This window comes from Astatotilapia calliptera, chromosome 12 (genome assembly GCF_964374335.1).
Source record: "Astatotilapia calliptera chromosome 12, fAstCal68.1, whole genome shotgun sequence".
NCBI lineage: Eukaryota > Metazoa > Chordata > Actinopteri > Cichliformes > Cichlidae > Astatotilapia > Astatotilapia calliptera.
The window spans coordinates 26,010,156-26,030,917 of record NC_137433.1 but is presented as its reverse complement, the minus strand read 5'-3'; the positions used below and the strand labels follow the sequence as shown (position 1 = coordinate 26,030,917).

Sequence of the window (20,762 nt, the reverse complement as noted above, 5' to 3'; positions counted from 1 at the left end):
TTCGACCAAAACTTTGAACTGCTGAGTTTCTCAACACTGAAGGGACAAAGTAAAGTACATTAAAATGGCTACTTATCTCTATTTCTTGCTGACATTAGTCAGTGTAACGCCAGTAAGAGAGAAGAGAGAAACTTCTGTGCTTGTGCTCCATCATCACAAGTCAGAGCACCACACACAGTTGAAACGTGTCCTAGTTCAGAGTGTGGTGGCAGTGATACAGAGTGTAGTGCTAGTCTAACAATTTAGCCAAAGCAAGGCTCTTGACATTCTAATTAGGGAATTTTCTCCTCCAGTTCAGCAATGATGGAGCAGGGCTCTTTATCAGGCAGGCCAGGCCACATACCTGGCAAGCTCCAACATCCTAGTGAGCCAGACTATCTCAATGGCCCACATCCCTCCATTGCTCTCCATGGGCAAAATAAATGAACCACCAGATGTTCTAGTGAAAACTAGCCAAAGATGATGACTAGCTGAAGACTGATGAAAGAGATAGATTACAAAACACAGGCAACTTTAGTTCTTGTATAAGATTTGTCATTGGTATGTGGAAATAAATGCATGTTTTAAAGGAAAAATGTTTCTCTATTTAACTTCTTGTTCTTCCCAGCGTTAAATCACAGCTTTTCAAAGTGTTTCCTGATTTGTTCAAACCTGTGATCATACCTCTGAGCTATCATCTTTGAACATAGCAGCTTTGAAATTTCTATCTGACACTTGCACTCACAAGCACATTGAATGCAATTAATGAGCTTTAAACATGCAAACATAACCTTGGGAGAAACTGATTTTCACAAGAACATAAGACAGAGACAGCAACAAGCTGTAGAGAAAGTACTTAGGGCTGACAAGTGGCAGTAATTTTAAAGTCTTATCATCTGGGTTATTCGACTCATTAACGTAGCAGCAAGCATAGCCTAAAATAGCGGCACACATGCACAAATGCTACAATAGTGAAAACATCTACTGATGGCAAAGTACTTAAAACCAGCGCGCTTGTTAAGAGTTTTTGAAAATTTGATAACAGCTAAGATAACAGGGGCCTGACTAACTGAGGCCCACTGATCACTCTTGACTTTAAAGACAGCAACAGAGAGAAGACAAGTTCAGATTGCTTAATCGTGACATGACTGAAAGACTAAAAACTGGATCCTTTATCTCATAGCAGATGCAAGAAGAAAGAAGTTGTCAATGAGATGTGGCTGAAAGCTTAATAAGAGCTATTAAACAGCCCTTGTGTTAAGAATTATCAGTCCTAATATGACAAAACAGTAAAACAGCTAATATGTGCAAAATCAATACCTAATCTACATCTATTTTAGATACAGAAGCAGTTTAACATGAAAAGATGATTGATTAGAAACTTACCAACACCTTTTGATATTAGACATACGTATAGAAAACTCCAAAGATTTAGCCCAGATCTTTTTTATGAATATACAAACATGACTTGTATTTAAAAAGCAAAAAAAAACAAAAAAACCCCAAAAAAACACAATGCATTTGCCCCTCATTTATTTATTTATTTTAATACTAATGGACTCCAGTTTCCTTGTACCTGCAGAAATGTGAAAGCTTTTTTTCCTTTTCCTTGCATTAATATGTGTCTGGCATGGCCAGAGTAAAGTGGCACTCATCATCACTGAACCAAATATTGACAGAAAGGCGAGCAAGGTCTCCGAAGTAAACACAGAAAATGGGAATAATTATAAGCATATTTGGGTCACAAAATGAGTCACATTATATTGACCAAGATGGATGTTGGCAAAGCAGGATCTATTCTTAATCTATTAAGATCTATTCTTAAGGGAGAGAGATTGTTTCTCTATTGCAGCCTCTGATGAGAAAGAATTATTATTTGTTTTCAGCGTTTTAACACATGAGGCTGCTGTTGGATCACTGGGAGGATGGACAGATGATATAATATGGCATTTCTTCTTGCAAAATCACTTTAATAACCAATTTGTTATCTAAATAGACTATTAATTTCCTAATTTGAAACTAATTGCTGTAGTCCACATTTGAGCCCTTATGAGTTAAACTGCATATTAGGGAGATAAATGGTGCTGAATGGAATTGTGAAAGTAAACCTTTCATCTAATGTGGAATACCATTGTTAGGGCTGCGCTTCGCAGGCCGCGCTGGTTTAGAGACTTATTCCCGTGAACAAAGCAAGACAGAGCTCAATCCATTTTAACTTGCGAGGGGAGCTGATTGGACCAGGATCTTGGAGCTGCAAGCTCCTCACCTGATGTGTCTATGAGCATGTGATGTGATCAGTGATATGTGTATGTGTGTCTGTGTAGGAAACAGAAGTCAGCCTTCATCCTAAAGATCTAATCATCTTGCTAAAGATCTAATAATTTTGCACAATGACAATCATATTCATCCACAATTCTCTAACAACCATCACAGCATTTTCTCATATACCTTTATGACTGAGCTAATTTTTCTCCTGGAATTTGTGTTTCCACTTCCATCTGTCAATCTCCATTTCTACACAACCTTATCTGTCCGTGTGTATCTGTCTCTCATTTCCCACCATTAAACCTTCAATTTTTTGCTGTTCTTTAATCTGACACCCTCTTATCGATATTACAGTCTGTCTTCCCTCCTTCAATACACCCATTAAGCCCACTTAAACCAGTAATATGGCAGCTGATCAGCACGCGCTGATTATATGACAGATCTTCGTCAATCAAGTGGAAGCAATCAGGGCTGACGTCTTTCAATCACACAGTCAAGACTTCTACAAGTGCATAAATGTTATTTGCATTATTAGTTCATCTTCTGTGCTGAAAAATGTTCAGGAAAATGTTCCTGAATGATTGGACTCACTGTGATCACCCACAAACTTTAATCTGAATTTAAAACAGTTTTTCTATCACTAGGATTTGGTATGCTTTTTCACTTCTCTTTTTTGGTTTCTTGGCAACAGTAGTTGTTTTTGTCACCTTCCTGCCACCTCTCTGTAATTTTCTGTGATTGGTCTAAAATTTAACATAACTAGCAGTGATGCCTTGCAAAAAAAAAAAAAAAAAAAAAAAAGCATCCCTTTTCCTGCAGTTTTCATCTCCTTGGTTTCCTGTTTCTGTTCAGCACTAGATAAGGCCGTCTCTTATCTTTCATCCATGTCCACGCTCCTCCAATGCACAAACTTTCTTTTATGTGACTTTCTCTTTATGAATTTTCCAGCAATCACTTTTAAATAATTCCTTTTCATTCACCACCTCCATGCCAACTTTTATCAAGCTTTCCCCTTTCCTCATCCTCTCTAATTCCCTCATCCTCTAATACATCAATCCATAACTGTCAACCCGAGTCCTTTGCTCTTGTCTCATGATTCCCCAGCCACACTGTAAGTGATCAAATGCTCCACCAAGCCAATCAAGCTACACTAGTGGTCATATCACTCGTTATGTGCAGAAGCACTAAATCAATACTATTCCTCATCGCACGCAAGGCCACACACATACACCACTACAGAGTAGAACATGTGAGGTGTGTCCCAGTGCTGTGGGCCCGTGATAAATCATCCAGCCAGTTCTATTCAGTCTGCCACCCCTCGCAGCTGCCTACAGACCAAGAGTAGTGACTCTGATGCCTTGAGGCAACTGCAAAGCCGCAACTCTGATCTTTACAAGCTACAATAGCCTGAGGTAATCAAACTATGAAAATTAAGTCCACGGTCATGGATTGCATCAACCTTCCCCATTCTCTGTGATTCTCAACTATTTGATCTGACAACACTGGCTTGTTTTGGGGGGGTTGTGCAGCAATTTTACATCACTGTTATGACCATTTCTGGAGTGAAATGTTTTTTGTCTCTCTCTTCATAACAACACATATACAAATAAATATAACCATTATACAGGAAACCCACTCTAAAATGCATTATAGTCACATTATTCTTCATATTATTGTGACAGCTTCCTTTCTAAACAATACTGTGATCTGCATATAAAATGCCATTAAGTTATTTTGGGGAGTTTGTGTGTGGTCATAAACCAGGCCAGGCAAACAAGCAAACAAAGAAACATCATGTGAGCTCACCTAGCAAAGCTGACATGTTCTGGAAAATTCTGAGCAGCTCTGGAGTGATGGCTGGACTGTTCTCCAAAGTCACCAACCTGCATGATGACATGATGAGAGGCAAACAAGGGCAAAGTAATGAGATGAGAGAGAAAGAGAAAAAAAACAAGAAGTAACAAAAGAGATGTTCATTAGATTAGAGATGGCAAAAGAACATGGGATGAGAAACAGCAACACGACAAATATTACAGGAAGAGAAAGAAGGTCACGGGGATTTAAAACGGAGGAAAAACGAGGAATTATGAAGGTTGTGTACAAAGAAAAAGACAAAATATCATAAAAGCAACATCGAATGGCTAAATTTTGGCTATAAATGAAGTCCACTAAGAAAATGGAAGTTGTAGTCTATATAAAAAGAACTAATATTAGGGATCTAAAAAGAAAATGTTTGAATACACAGTTCATTCACATTTGTAGCTTACTAAATGTGTTATTGACACATCATCAGGATATTATAAGCACAACATAACCTTAGAAGCAAACAATAACAACAAAACAACCCAATTTCGACTGTAAACCAAGCAAACAAATATATAGGGCACCACTGTTTATCAAGTAGACTAAAAGATAGGAAAATAGATATAAGACTGAGGGTTTCTACTGCAAGACAGACACGGCATGCTGAATGCTGAACAGTGAAGCTCTCCAGCGCGGCAGACAGGAAAAGAGAGATTAAGTAGGACGTTAAAAAGCAAATGGATGATAAAAGAGCAATATAGGGTAACCCTGACAAATTCTCTTCTGCTGAACTGAACCTTTTGGAGGTAATGCATTTTCAAAAGTGAACATAGTGTATTGTAGCAGGCACCTTCATTAAAATGGTACATTCCCAAATATTAAGATAAAGTTAAGATTGTGGTTGAGCTGCATGAATTAACAACACCTGCATTTAACTCAAGAATAGATGCCTTTGAAAAAGAAAACTGAGAGTCAGTAAATGAGGCTGATGTTTAACATGAGAAAAGGACTCCGGTGAAATAGAGTGACAAAGACAGCTATATCCAAAGTATCTAGTGTCCTGATGGGAGTGTGTACAAGTCATAAATGTTAGTGTACTGCATATGTCTCTATACCAAAGCTCCAGCCCATCCTCCAGCAAATACACATGTGGCGGCTGCGAAACATCAGTGCTCAACTGGATGACAGGAAGAAGAAAAGGGTACAGGTTCTTGCTTTCTGCCCCGAGGCCCTGTGAGAACACAAAGATACAGGAAGTCAGTTTGTGTGCTTCAGTTTAATGGGTTTTCCTTGCAGATAACTTTAGCAGAACGGTGTGGAATAGAGACACATCGGCTTATCCAAAACCTGACACACCCTTCCCCAGCAACTAGTGAAAGACCATACCTCAGTGAATCAGGTTAACAGGGAGGAAGCTCTTTGTAAGCACAGAATGTTTCTTTGGCTGCAAAATACTTGCCTTAGGGTGCAAGAGTTGTTTATGGATTTATTTTTTAAAATCCTCACTTTATATCCCTTTAAAACACTATGGACCTATTAAGTTCGATTTCTGGGAAAAAAGCATGTCCTGGAACTAAGTCAGAGGTCGTTTCTTGGTCGTTTAGATTTTAATGACGTTTAAGATGACACAAGAGTAAGAAATGACGCAACTTCCCCTTGGGAGATTTTTTTCTTGGCAAAGTGTACTTCACAAGCCCTTTGTTACTAATGCACTGGACATCTGTATGTGGCCATACTGTAACACAGAAAAGGGGAATGAGCAACCGAGTAGTGTGTCATTTTGACCTCAATAGTATCGCACTGCTTTTAACTAATAGGGGGCATAAAACAGTGCTACTGGAAGCAAAGATGAAGACTTTAAAACCAAACTCATATTTCAAGGTACATTACCGCAGCTATAATGCTGGATTTGACTGTAAGAAAGGACACAGCTCAACACACATTCAGCTCTACATGATTGTTAGTGTTGTTATTGTTTCTGGAGGAAAATCTGGTCATCTAGTAAAGATTCTGCATCCCTTTTTCCAGATGTGTTTGGGTCAAATGCAACAGCAACATATCCAGAGTATGACCAACCATTTGATTAATGTTTCAACCAGGCTATAGACTATATCAATTTGGCAACACAGTATAATTGAAATAGCTAAACTGAATGCTTCACTCAACATATCACAGAGAAACAGAGTTTGCATTTTCAAATGATTAAAAAAATAAAAAATAAAAAAATAAAAAAGCAGATTCCCTGTACACTTTCCTGGCCAAAAAAGTCACACATGTCAATATTTAGTTGAACCATCTAAAGCTGGCATCGTTTCAATAAGCAAACCCCTGCAGTCTTTATCTTTCAAACTTGGGCCGTCTACCAGAGGCCTGGGAGCTTCAGGGTCCTGCGAATTATCTTTGTCTTTTCTAAGCTGTGTTCTTCTGGACGAATCTCAGATGTGGCTCTTGGGATCTGCTGGAGCCATTTGTCCAGTTTAAGCTTTACACATCCACTCTGTGTATTTATAGAGAACACAAGATCATTTGGAAGAGGATAAGGGAAAGATGCTGTTGATGATGCTAAGTGCTTGGGCACAGTCCCACTTTGGGGGTGTCAGCTCCTTTTATGCAGTTAAAAAGCAACTCCCCATAAAAAAGATCAAATACGAAGAGCCTGACTTAGCATGAGGTTGTGGTAAAGTTAGGATTATCGCAAGCTTAAAGTAATTTAAGATTAGGCAAGTACTGGTTATGGTTAGAATACATCTTAAAAGTCTTCAGAAGTGCTGAAAAAGTTTGCATTTTCAAATGATTAAAAAAATAAAAAATAAAAAAATAAAAAAGCAGATTCCCTGTACACTTTCCTGGCCAAAAAAGTCACACATGTCAATATTTAGTTGAACCATCTAAAGCTGGCATCGTTTCAATAAGCAAACCCCTGCAGTCTTTATCTTTCAAACTTGGGCCGTCTACCAGAGGCCTGGGAGCTTCAGGGTCCTGCGAATTATCTTTGTCTTTTCTAAGCTGTGTTCTTCTGGACGAATCTCAGATGTGGCTCTTGGGATCTGCTGGAGCCATTTGTCCAGTTTGGGGATCACTGCCCTGAGTGCGCCGATTATCGCAGGACCACTATTACATTCTCCTTCCACATCTTCTCTAGCTCCTCTCTCAGCCCTTGGTAAATCACAAGGTTCTCATCTTCTTTCTTCCTGATGTTGGCTAGCACTTGGGAGTGATACATCTATCACTATAGCCTTCTCCCTCTGCTGTCAGTTTAAATATTTAATCGCAATTAATTGCGTGATTCCCTACAGTTAGCTCGAGACTAATCATAAATTAATCACAGATTTCTTTATCTTTTCTAAATGCACCTTAACAATATTTTTTTCACGTTTCAATATCAGCACGGAGGTGGACAAACAGACCTGCTTTAGTCACGTGTATATTTATGTAATACTGCTCAGAATATTCTCCAGAAAAATCTCAAGGGTACTGCATGCTCAAAAAAATATGCCAAAAGTAGACTTAAGCATATACTTCCTCACAATATAACTGCCTGCAAGACATAGCCACCCATGTAGCTATGGCTGTTGAAAGTTTGTCCCTTGTTTTAGATTGTTCAGGCGCCTCAGTTGAAAACTGTCCAGCATTGTCTGCATCAACATGTTATTATCACATTAACGTCAACAGCCCTTATCTCTGTGTGCGTGTGTGTATATATGTAAGTATATATGTGAATACACTGTCTGAGTGACTTCAAACAATAACACGGTTATTGAACTGACAAGAAAAAAGTCATCCAAATTCAGTTCAAAGTTTGTTTCATAAAAGGCAAAAGACAACCTTCCTTTAAGCAAAACTGTCAGCAGAGTTAGACAAGTACACAAACACGCACACACAGCAAAAAAATAAATACTTACATAAATCAGAATACACACAAACACACAAGTCAAGCACTCAAAGTTACCAATTATAGTGCCAACAAACACGATTGTTCTAAATTATGGATTATGCCCTCTGAAGCATTTCTCACCCTTGATACCTCACTTCCATCTTTCTTCACACATACACACAAACTCCTCTTGATGAAAACTTAACCACTATCTGACACCATGGCCTTTTAAAGCACTCTATCACTTTAAGCTTTACACATCCACTCTGTGTATTTATAGAGAACACAAGATCATTTGGAAGAGGATAAGGGAAAGATGCTGTTGATGATGCTAAGTGCTTGGGCACAGTCCCACTTTGGGGGTGTCAGCTCCTTTTATGCAGTTAAAAAGCAACTCCCCATAAAAAAGATCAAATACGAAGAGCCTGACTTAGCATGAGGTTGTGGTAAAGTTAGGATTATCGCAAGCTTAAAGTAATTTAAGATTAGGCAAGTACTGGTTATGGTTAGAATACATCTTAAAAGTCTTCAGAAGTGCTGAAAAATGACTCTGTGCGTGTAGCAGGGGAATAATCTGTGTGAAGGACGACAGGATCCAAAGTAGCATTCCAGATCTGTCAGCACTGTTTTACTGATAGCATGACATTAATTTGGTCTAAATATGCCATCTCTTACATTTATGTGGGTGTAAAACGAAGACAGCATTTCTCAATCCCCAGATGGTGCAACCCTTCTCTCTCCATCAAACAAACAACAACAAAAAAAACCCCTCCTACAGGCAAAACTGAAGTTTAAAAGCAAGTAAGCCAATACGCCGGCTATTATGCTGTTGGATCACTGACTGGCATGAGTTGGTTGTGCCAGTTCCAGCTGGTCCTAAGCCAAACAATCCATACACACTTCTTTGCAGGTACAGGACTGGGTACATTAGGACAGGTCCAGGTACAAAAGGGTTAATAACACAAGATACTCTGCTGTACCTTACATTTTAACTTTTAAACATTAACATTTTTCTGCATGTATTAAATGAAAAAAAAGAAATTAGCATGTGGCAACACAGTTAGATAATCTAAGGCCCTTCAGCTGCAGATTTTCATTTCGTTTGCCAGATGTGTACTCTTGTTACTCTCCCAGAGGAAACATGTTTGTATCACCAGGCATTTCATTTCCCACCATGAGCTAATGCAGCCACACAGGGGTCCAAATCTTATTCAAGTCTGAGATAAGCACCTTCAGTCCATAACAGCATTCTTCTTGGGACAAATGTTCTTCTCACTATTTAAGTTTATGGGGTTTCTCATTACTGATATCTCCAAATTAAGTTGCAGATATTTGCAATCTGCAGCTTAATTCTCACAACCCACAACTCCTATTATCTCCTGATATCTTTAATTCTAATAATAATCAAAATCAGGTGGATATCTTCTGACTTTGACTCTGCTCATAGTTGAAATGTAATTAATTATTTGAAAGAGGCACCAGCTGTGACCCTGGGGTCCTTTGGGAAATTAAACAACAGACCACTGAATATTAATATTGAGATTTTTGCCAAGAGTGTTTTGAAAGGATCTTGAGAATGTGTACCTACAACAAGGATTAAAGCTCTGGGGATTGTGAAATCCACAACTAAACTGAAATTTAGTCAATCCTGATGTTTTGGATTTTTGTGTGTGCTGTTGTTGTTTTTTTAAGAAAACTGTGAATCACACTTATAAACTTAATCACTGTAAAGTTGATACGACAGATCAACTTGTTGTTTAACATTTTGACTCCTCATACTAATCAGTCAATTCACTCAATTTATTTGAATTGAATAGTGTGTGAATACTCGATTTGCAACTGGACCGACTAATGCAAAAATAATAAATTGTAAATTTGAGATGCACCATACCTGTACCAGTTGGATAAGTGTAGTTAGTATGGCACACCGAAGCATGTTGTGTTCTTCAGATTGCTTCCAGAGCAGAGGCAGGTATTGAACTAGACAGCCTACATAGGGCCGTATCTGAAAAAGAATCACATTAGATGGCAAATAAGAAGCAAAGAAAATGCTCTGCAACTTAAGTTGCAGGTTTCACAACAGTTGCAACTCATGTTCAATTCACATCAGACTCCCGTGGATTTGCAGAAATTAAAAGTCTCATTTGGGAGCAGAAAAAGCGACAATGGTGAATTCTGATTCGCTGCTGTCTCAGCAAAGTGTTATGCATATTTACTGCATGCCCAAACAAACTTTGAGACTACTCGGGCATATTTTCTCTCAAAATTTTCTTAATATTGTATACAAACTTGGCATAAGAAAAACAAACAGCCATCCAATAAGAAAGTTTTGGGGGGGGGGTGTTTAAGTGAGAAATTGAGATCCCTTTCCTCTTATCCTCCCCGGCCTCCCTAGAAGCCCAAATCAGTCACTTCAAAACACATTTCAGAGGAAAAGCTGGGTACATAAAATACTAGACAGGTAGGTGAAAATTCATGATATTTTTTTTCTTTTAAGTCTGTTTGTCAGCAATGCGAAAATTAAATGTGCCAACTTCATAATCTGCAAAACCTCTTATGGAAGCTAATTTTGTTGACACATGTTGTCAGTGTCTGTAGCTCCACAGCAGCTAAGGCATTACATTTTACCAAACTATAGAGGATATGACACATGCACAGTTCATGAAAAAACTTCTCTGTCCTCAATCATCCTTCACAAAACACTGTTCTAATACCAAAATGGTATCATATCCATTTCCGTTCTTAGATTACATCAAATCTTTTGTTTAAATCATGTAAATATCTGGGTAGTTAGAGACTAATTGGATGCCATCACTGTCATTCCTGTGTGAAATTACAAAATGTGATGGCACACTGTGCAATTTAGGTGCAGTTACTTTGCAGCCAGCCAACTCCAGGACATTTGAGTATGGCACTGAATTAACAACTACAGAAACTATTCTGCCTTTTCTTGTACTGACTTGTGCTAGCCCTTTCTATTCCCTATAGTGGCTATGTGGCCGAGCTGAAGACCCCACACTGGGATTTTTTGCTCGATTACACCTTTATGAGGAGCCACCTAGGAGCAGAGAGAACAGTAAAAGAAAGAAAGAAAATGCTGTGGAGCCTTGAGGAGAAAGATAAAAAGCGAGAAAAACAGACCCACAAAACCACCCTAGGATGACATTTGTGAGACTGACAGCATAAAAAGTAGCTAAATCTCATATCTGTTATCATGTTCATTTCAACTCAACCCATAGTCGTGGTTTCATTGCCTAGTTCCTCAACTGCTGCCACTCTTTGCGGGTTCAAAATCCCTCATGAGAACGGTTAGAATATTAATGGGATTTCCAGTGACATTAGAAGTTTAGCCAAGACCAGTGACTGGGGGAAGTCTTAACCAGATTGACAGTTTGCTAGGATAAAAGCCATTTTTGTGACAGATTTAAGTCAAGGAATTATTTAAGGGATGGCACTTAAAATGGATCTGAATAGAACGTAGGGGGGTCAAAAGGAAAGGCATTTTTTTCCAGGGCTGGCAGTTAAATGGATTAAAACAACTTAATGGATGCTCAAAAAATCTAATCCATATGGTTACAAAAGCATTGCAGTGGCAGAGGAGAGACTGTATCTTCATTGTAAATGAGAGCAGACATCAGAACAAGCGCTGCTTGAGGCTTTGTGATTTACAAAGAATCAAGATTTGGGCTTTATCTTTTAAGACAGATGGCCGTTTTACCTTGGTGGTGTGGGTATAGTACAAGGTGACTGGTGATTTGTATCTGTGATTTGATGTTTTTTAACAGCTTCACATGTCCCCTGCAGAGTCCAAGTCAATAAGTACAATTTGTGGAGTTACACTTCAAAGAGCACTGCCAGAATATATCTTTTCAGATGTCGAACACAAGGGCTCCTTCAAAGACACTTTGGAGTTTGCCTCAACTTTTCATACCGTAAATGTCATCGTGCAGTAATATAAAGATGCATATTACTTAAGGAAAACTTCTATCTGATATCAAACATCTTACCTGGATGCCTACTCTCTCGATGACGCAGGAGATGACATGGAGCACCTGCATTTTAGTGTCGCACTCTGTTACCTGCTGCAACAACTGGAAGAGCAGCCCAAAGATGGACTCAAGATACTAAACAGGGAGACAGAATTTAAAATGTCAGACATAAATACTGATGTCTAAAAAACCTTTTTTGGTGTTTTCTAAAACTTGAATTTCAGAAACTTGTACTCACTGGAAGGAATTGTTCTGTCCGGAACTCAAAGTCATCGACAGGTGATCATGAGTTAAAGAAGAAGTCAAACTTTAGGGTAGACAGATGTAAAAGCAATTCACCAAGATACACTCAACCATTGTACATTTGCTTTTGCAAGGTCGCAGTCAGTTTACAATAACACTCAAAAGAATGATAAATTCATGTGCTGCTGAAGTTAACTACCCTTATTTTCAAATAGGCCTATCAAAAGGATATTGAGTTTAAGAGTTGTAGCCGTCTCAATCCGCACCTATAAGAGGGGGGAAAAAACATGGCTCAGCAGGTAAAATTAAGCATCACATTATCCATCTAAACCGATACAAACAAACTCACATCGGGCGAGAAAAAATAGAAACCATAAACCTAAAGTAAAACAACTTTTCAGAAATAAACAAAGCTAGTTTGCAAGGTACCATGTTAGCCTAATAAAGGCCATCGAAGTGGCTGCTCAGCTTTCTGTATCACAGCAGAATAATCTGGCAATGAGTATGATGGCAGAAGGTTAAAGGTTAGCAAAAAAACTTAAATGCCAGTCTACTAACATGTCTCAAGCTTTAAATTCACATGCCTGTTTGGGTATATTCAGGTAAGATAACCCAGAACAGTCATAGGTCATACGTCTAATGATCAGTTACAACTCTCAGGTTATTGCCTGTAAACTAACAAATGAGCACAATTTGGGTGAAGAACCCTTAGGTGATCAGTGAGAATTTGCTTAAATCTGTTACTGTAGGAGGAAAAGAAAATCTTGTGAATTATGGACAGATGGACTGTGGACACATCAGCATGGCATGAACTTATTGGTCCTTTGGCCAGATTTGCTAACCCAGATCTGAGAAATTCTTTTAATACAACAAATCAATATGTGTGATTTTGACTATTTTGTTACGGTTGGAATGTTATCGTTTTTAGCCTGCAAACATTTTTGCAAGGTCTGCATAGCAAATTTCCCCAAAAAGGTGCTTAAATTGCATTTTCCCTTCCACGATAATACAAATGGGGTTTCAAATCTGGATCACAGATCATTTCATATTCATACACTGACTGGAAAACTCAATTGGCCTCTGTCTTTCTGTTTGTGTTGTACAACACACACACACACACACACACAAAAAAGTTCTTTATGAATATGGAGCACCCCATTGATCTGATCTTGACCCTCAGATTTTCTCTCAATACTTCTTATCTTGACTAAAAAATATTGACAGTTTCACAAGCATTACCATCATCATTTATGCACATAACACAATCATTTTCAAACAACACGAGTGCAGAGTTAAATAATCTTCTTTGATTTTTAGAGTTACTCTGTTAGGGTAAAGCCAGAAAACTGCAGAAATCAAAATTTTAACGAACAAGATTTGTGTTCTCCATTCTTATGACACACACACACACACACACACACACACACACACACACACACACACACACACACACACACACACACACACACTTTGCTTCCACCACGTCAGTCATATCATAATTTATCCTCCTTATTTTCATGCATATTTCTACATGTATAAAATACTGCCAAATCCAAATAAAATGTAAAATTGTTCTGTTTTTTTTAAAGGACAATAGTAAAAAGAAAAGGCGTTTGCATTTAATTTTTAATTCAGAAATCACAAATATCTATAAAATCCTGAGCCATTTTTACTGAAAATTTTGGTCTCCATTTATTCTGCCTCATCACATCATGCCAAGTCAAGGTTTTGGAATTACTGGCACCAAACCAGTGGTATGATCACACTCACACTGGCACATTTTCCTCAATTATTAATTGACTTACTCAAATAAGCAGCATAACAACTTCTCCAGCTTGTGGTGTTTATACTTTTCTAACACTATGAACAGCTCATATTTCTGAAGCACAGAAAATAAACTGATTCTCATATTATGTTTTATTTTTAAAAAATGACATGACAGCAATAACTGTAAGTAAGCATAATCTAAGGTCTGCATCTCTTTGGTAATTAACTTACAACACACACACTTGACACTAGGCAGCAGCTTAGTCAAAATATAAGCTGTATGATATTTGTCCACTAAACAGATATGATACATTTGGCCATTTTAAATGAATACAATCATTTGTATAACAATAATAATATGGGCTAACAATATTATAAATCCATAGACAAAAATTTGAAGCATCTGTTCTATACTGAAAATACAGGTGACGAACAAAACAAATGGAAAAAGTACATTAATGAAAGATAAATCTGAAATTCAGACAGTCTGGTTTAGACACGAAGAAAAAACACAGCCCTTCTGTCTGCATGTTCATAAAATACTGAATATGGTTTTAATAATTCCGCATACATTAACCAGCAACAAAAGGAGTATGTTGATGAAGTGGGCTCTGCAAGTGCCATCAGCACTGGCCTTGTTGGCAATTGGAATACTTATGAGTGAAACTACATTCTAATTCAACAAAGCATAGAGAAAACCATGGGTTAAAAGATGGAGATAAAATACTCAGATGGGTCTTATACAAAAACATACGTATTGTCCGACACTGTTACATGAAACATTCACTTTAAAATGTTACTGATGTTCAAAATATCTGAGGGGTTAAGAAGCCAAAAATAAAAAAATAAAAATAAAATTCATCAGATTTATGCCAACTATAAAAGTAACTGAAGGTCTAACCAGGGAAAACTTACATTTAACCAACTCAGTGAATCTGACTAAGATAAAAGTAACGTGAAAAAGCAACACCAAATCCAAAACAATCATCTGGAGTAAAATGATAATGAGCATCATCTAAAAAAACCTACATGCATATTAAGTAACACAAATGCATATCCTCTTCTGGAAAATATTTCAGCCAGTGCTCACTGAAAAATTCTAAGTGTTAATTTAAAAAAAAATGCTGGCAGATAAGCAACAGCCATTTCCACAATTTGTAGTTACCGATGAGTTAAGTTGCTTTATAATACATCATTATAATACAAATTAATGATTAGTGTTCACATAAATACATGTATGTTGTAACGTGCGGTGGAGATGAAGCCAGCCGCGGAGATGTGCAGGTGGATAGCGAATGAGCAACAGCTTCTGACTTTCCAAAAAGTACTCATTTATTTACAATATCAAAAATAAAAGTGCTACCTCTACCACACATTACTAAAGAGCACACTAGTCCGCGTACACACGGGAGCATCCATTACAGGAGGAGTGCGAAGAAGAACAAAAAAAGGGGGTGACACCAGTCGTGAGACAGGAGGCGCCGCCATGTGGTGATACACTGCATTACAATAGCAACTGTTACAATGTGTATGTATGTGTAAAAGCTTAAGGAGTTAAAAGCTTAAACTCACCACAAGACTATTTTTAACCTTTACTAAGACTCTGTGAGTAAACAAACAAGAATGCTGCAAAAACTAGAACACCTTGAAGAAAATGAGGAGATAAAAAAAAAAAAAAAACTGTCACAATCCAAGTAATATGCATCTGTGATTTAGCTCATGAATGCCACTGATGGATGCTAATAAAGCGTGTGCATGGATGGCTGTCTCACATATAAAGCTCCCGGAGTGTGCAACACTACCACAGAAGTCTGCGGAAACTATTTAAGAGAGCATGCTTGTGATAATCAAAATGTTAATCTGATCAAGACACCGAGGGCCACTGCCTTATCACCCTTTCTAACAGTAAATGGCACCATAAATTACAAAAAAGCTCATCATATTGCATTCAGTACAATGACTGAGGCCATTAACTCATCGGGAAAGTATTACAGGTCACAGATCATGTTGTTTTTCCCATAGACTTCTGCACAATTAGACTTCTTTATGCAACCAAATGGGCTTCCTTTTTCCATAACAATGAAGAGTTTGCTGCACTGCAGCATGAGCTCCTACATCTATCTTTTAAATACAATGCAACTATGACAAGGCGCTTCAGTCTAATTTTTGGACACAAGATGTCATAATTAAATAAGTGAATAACTTTCCAGGTTAATAAGGAAAACAGAGCAGCAACAAGGATATTAACAACTTAGATTGTTTATAAGTCTCGAGGTTTGATTAACAATTCATTCAGGTAAAGACTTTCTAATTGGCCCCGAAAGATACTGATCAGGAACTACAACATGATTAGTGAGCTGGTCAGTTATGTAAATGCAAGTTTGTACGAGGAAATGCCGCTGAAATGGTAACAGCACTGAAATTAATCTCTACTTTATATCACAAACGATTTACAAAACCCATTTACCTACACAGGGTGTAAATAAGAGTAAAATAGATAATACTGGCATGTAACTAAATTATCACATTAAGTGCGCATTCTTTTAAGTGCAATAAAAACCATCTGTGCACAACATCTGGATCAAAGCAGCCAAACGTATATAAGGTAACACCACACAAATTATGATCAAAGTTCAGGCTGGACCTTTAAAAAGCAAAAATCATTAGTGATTTCAATTAGGCTAAATTTGATATAGTGGCGCTACACATTTAGACTACCTAAGAGGCAGAACAAGACATGTCTGTTTGAACTATGACATGCTACCTTCAAGCTACAATCACTGAAAACATTATCAAGCTATTTTTTTCCCCCTCCTGTTTTGCCAAGAATATCACTATAGCAAATTTCCTTGATCTATCATGACATCATTTTGAGGCTCACTTCACTACAACTTAAATTTTGTTTCGGTAGAACAAAGACAAATCTGAGGCCAGCAGATTGTGCGAGTGTGAGTGGTGGGGAGTTGAAACTGTTACAACTGTTTTGATATTTGTACTCCCCAAGACATCTGAGGGATTACAGCAGTGCTCATCAATTGGCATATCAGATGTGCCTTTATTAGTCAAGAAGACTGCAGGCTTTTGCACGGCATAGATTTTTAGGTTATCTAAGTGACTTATATATCATGTTTAACCTGAGTAGCGAAAGACGGTGGTGGGTTTGAAAACGATTTGCCGGGAGTCCGGTGTTCTCACCAGCTCTAGTGAGCTTTGCCCCCGGCTAGCTATCAAGCTCGTCGGGACGCTTTGGAAAATGTGTCTTGATAAACTGAGCAGATATTTGAGGTTTACACAGCTACATTCTCGCCTGAAAATATGTTAAACGTTTATTTTGTGACCCAGAAAGAATAATAAGAGTAATATTAAAACTAACTAGCTGCCGCCATTGGAAACTGAGCAGGGCAGCGCTATGAATTCTGGGATAGGTTGGGCCACAAAGTATACACCCGACCCATCCTTCAAATCTGGGGAAACGAAGGCCGCATTTGTCGGAGTCTTCAAATTTGGACAGTCTTTGTCATGTCGCTGTAACGTAATCGGCCTACAATTGCACAGGAGGATGCGGTTCCTGAATTTGGACACAGCTACGATACCGGACACTGCTTCTTCTTCTTCTCTGTTTCAGTCCGTTATTACACTCTTAAATCCTACTACTTATTCCTACGTCTTACAAAGCTTCAAACGACGTGTCGACTATTAAATTAGTCGTCGATGATTTTGATAGTCGACGTAATCGTGACTAATCGACTAATCGTGGCAGCCCTAAAGTACACACGTTTTTATTCTAAATTCTAACCTATAAAAATGACTGACAACTCCTGTTGCATGTACAGGAACGGATAGAAACACTCAGTTCCACAAAAAGTGAGCCCGTTTGAATGACATGTTCTAGATTTGTTCAGTGTCTGCTATTTGAATTGTATTTGAACCCTGAACAAACTTCTCTAAGAGCATTAAGTAGTGTTTCACAACTTAATAGAAGGTTGTTGAAATTCAAATGCGCAGTACATTTTCCAGTCTACATACAGACACAAATCTATCTCTGTTAATAGTGAGTAACTATCCTATTTAGCCACCTACTGGCAAAGAAAAGTCAGCAACCTGCAATGAATTTTACTCAATATACATGAAATGTATTTTGTATTCAACATCATACCCCCACAACATGACAGATGATAATTGAGTGTCAGTTAATGGACACAGAAAATGATATTTAACTGCTACCTCTTGAGTGAACCAATCCCTGATCACATTTCTGGCTGTTTGGAGATTAAGTATTAAAATCTTAACTTTAATTAAAATGTTATCATATTACTAGATATAAATTATGTTAAAAGAAAACAATCAAGTGCATGAGACAGAAAGCATATCAGATGATTAATCTAATTTTACCTTACGGTGAAACTCAGTCCAAATTGGGGTTATGGTTTTGTCAAGGCCACAGCTAAATAAAAATGTTAGTGGATAGTAAAGGAAAAATTCAAAATATAAAATCTACAGTAAACAGTAAGTTGAGAAAAAAAGATGGAAAAAGCTTGTCACAAACTCTGATTACATTTGGCTTTTTTATGTAGAAAGATGGCAGCACAGTGGCTGTGGTTTCACGCTATTAAGCAGAAAACTGTGTTTGTGTAGCCAGCTGTGCACTTTCACTAACAGCCCATTTCAGTCATTATGAACTGAACAGGAGGGTTTTTTGTAAGAGAACCTGGCACTTTAATCACCAAGCACTTTTGAGTGGGGAAAAAAAAAAACTGTATGTAGCTGCCTTACCACCAAGTCGGGATCCTGCATGAGACTTAAGATGACCTCATAGAGTAAAGGTCGAAGGTCAGATTTGAACTTGACAGAAATCCACTGCCCTATTAGCCAGATGACTCGTCGACGAATCAACTTGTACCTGCAGGACAGAAGAAGACAAAGTAACTTTTAGCTGAAAACCTGAACAGATGACTACTCTGTGCTCTTCAATTATATCGTAATATGGAGAAATTAACCAGCTGGCGCTATAATCTTAGAACCATAATGTGAATACACAGCAGTAGTTAGCAGACCATTAAAAACTGCTGGGCCTATTCAAATAATGAAATCTGCACTGTCATTGTTTAAGGCTTATTCAGAATTGTTTCTTGTGTTGTGTTTTTTTTTTTTTTTTTTAATTGTTGCCTCCTGTATGCTGGAGGCTATGGCACAATTTGTGCTCTCAGGTAAATATCACTGTCACTTTATTACACCCTACAGATAAGTCTGAACTTGGAGTGTAAAGAATGTATTTGTTCAGACACATTCTACTGTATGTGCATTTGTTTAGCTGAATTCATATGAGCAAGAGACTGAAAGCCTGAGGGACAATGAATCTTGTGACTAATGACCAAGTAAGAGAATTGGCCTAGTTAGAAAACTAGAATACTTAATTTTAAAAAAATACTTGTGTGGAGTAGTTATGTGACAAAAGCAAGCTGCATGTCTAAATTGCAGGACGCTATACGTTTGGAAGTTATTTTTCAGACAATTATATTTGGCAAGCTCCTTTTGTATGTCTAAGGACCACCTTGACAGTAATGATAGGGACTGAAGGACAAGGGAAGAGACAGATGAGGATAGGGAGTGACACTCTTGTTGGCTTCCTGTCAAACATCCACAGGGAGGCAGAGATCATAGCCTGGGCCACCAGCCAGAAGATGCTAAACAACAGTATGACTCAGGAGGTGGAGATGGAAAACCAACCTTGCATGTGTGCATTACAGTCGTGCTGATGGAGGATGATGTCAGGGATCGATGGCGGTCAAAAGGTTAATAGTGATAGCTCACCAGTCAAGGCTATTTTTTTCCAGTTTACCCACTGATGCAATAAATCGATAATATTATCATTGTTCTGAGATTCATAATAATTTTTAAAAAAGCCAAGCTACAGTGTCCCACTTCCACATATAACCAATACCTGCAACACAGAGGGGGACGATATAGTAAAACCACAACAGGGTACATATTATATCGAGTGGATACACATGGATACCACAGTGGTATGATGCTCTGGCACCCAGCAGCGATGCCATCACTCACTGGAGATACCATGAGGGGCAACAGGACGACTGGACTATGAAGCAAATCGTCAGCTCTAGTGTGTATGCACAAAACAAGCTACAAGTCTTGATCTTAAAAATAAATAAATAAATGTATAGCAAATAACATTAAATTAAAGGCCTGCTGCACAGGATCACAAAGAACTGGAGCATCAAAGAAGAATGAACAATCCATCAATGACCTTTAAAGTAAAATAGAGTTAACCAGACAAACTGGATTTCCACAGGTTTTTTTGAGGCAATAACACGTGATGGTTCCAAAATGAGAAAGCAGGTATGCCAATGCCACTGGCAGTAAACAGGCAACTGGGAACATTCAACCAGCTCTCAATAAATCAAAATGCTAGCATCTCTGATCCAAAGAGAGAGTGACACTGCATGTAAATTATCCCAAGATCATCTGTTACTATCACTCACACAAGTTAAAATCTGTGGCTATTGCTAATGTTTGATGTTCTTAAAACTCTGAGAATATAGTACCTTTATCCTTTAGACTTGCATCGCTTTTCCTTTTCATGTTTGAACCCTACTTACTTTCCACCAAAACCTTAATAACGGTCCCTTCAAATCTTGGCCCCAATAAAATTTCCATATTGCTTTCAACTCTGGAATAAGTCTAAGGGCAAGCATTTAATTAACGAATAAGCACACATATGAGGCATCAACAGGCACATCCAAGAATCAACAGGCAATGACATTGGCTTTAATTAAAGAGTCTGTCTGCATCCAAAACGAGGAACCAGCCAGAAAAATTGGCAA

General features: G+C 38.0%; 1 protein-coding gene across 1 annotated transcript in view; it reads right to left on the bottom strand.

Annotated features, from left to right (window-relative positions):
• ipo11 (importin 11) overlaps positions 1-20,762 on the bottom strand; it is a 128,511-nt gene that overhangs the window by 50,776 nt on the left and 56,973 nt on the right. The window contains exons 16-22 of the mRNA XM_026188417.2: positions 18,694-18,820; positions 12,386-12,419; positions 12,149-12,189; positions 11,929-12,045; positions 9,813-9,926; positions 5,163-5,278; positions 4,051-4,127 (exon numbers count right to left, since the gene is read on the bottom strand). Coding sequence (XP_026044202.1) covers positions 4,051-4,127; positions 5,163-5,278; positions 9,813-9,926; positions 11,929-12,045; positions 12,149-12,189; positions 12,386-12,419; positions 18,694-18,820 — 626 coding nt within the window. The remainder of the gene's footprint in view (positions 1-4,050; positions 4,128-5,162; positions 5,279-9,812; positions 9,927-11,928; positions 12,046-12,148; positions 12,190-12,385; positions 12,420-18,693; positions 18,821-20,762) is intronic.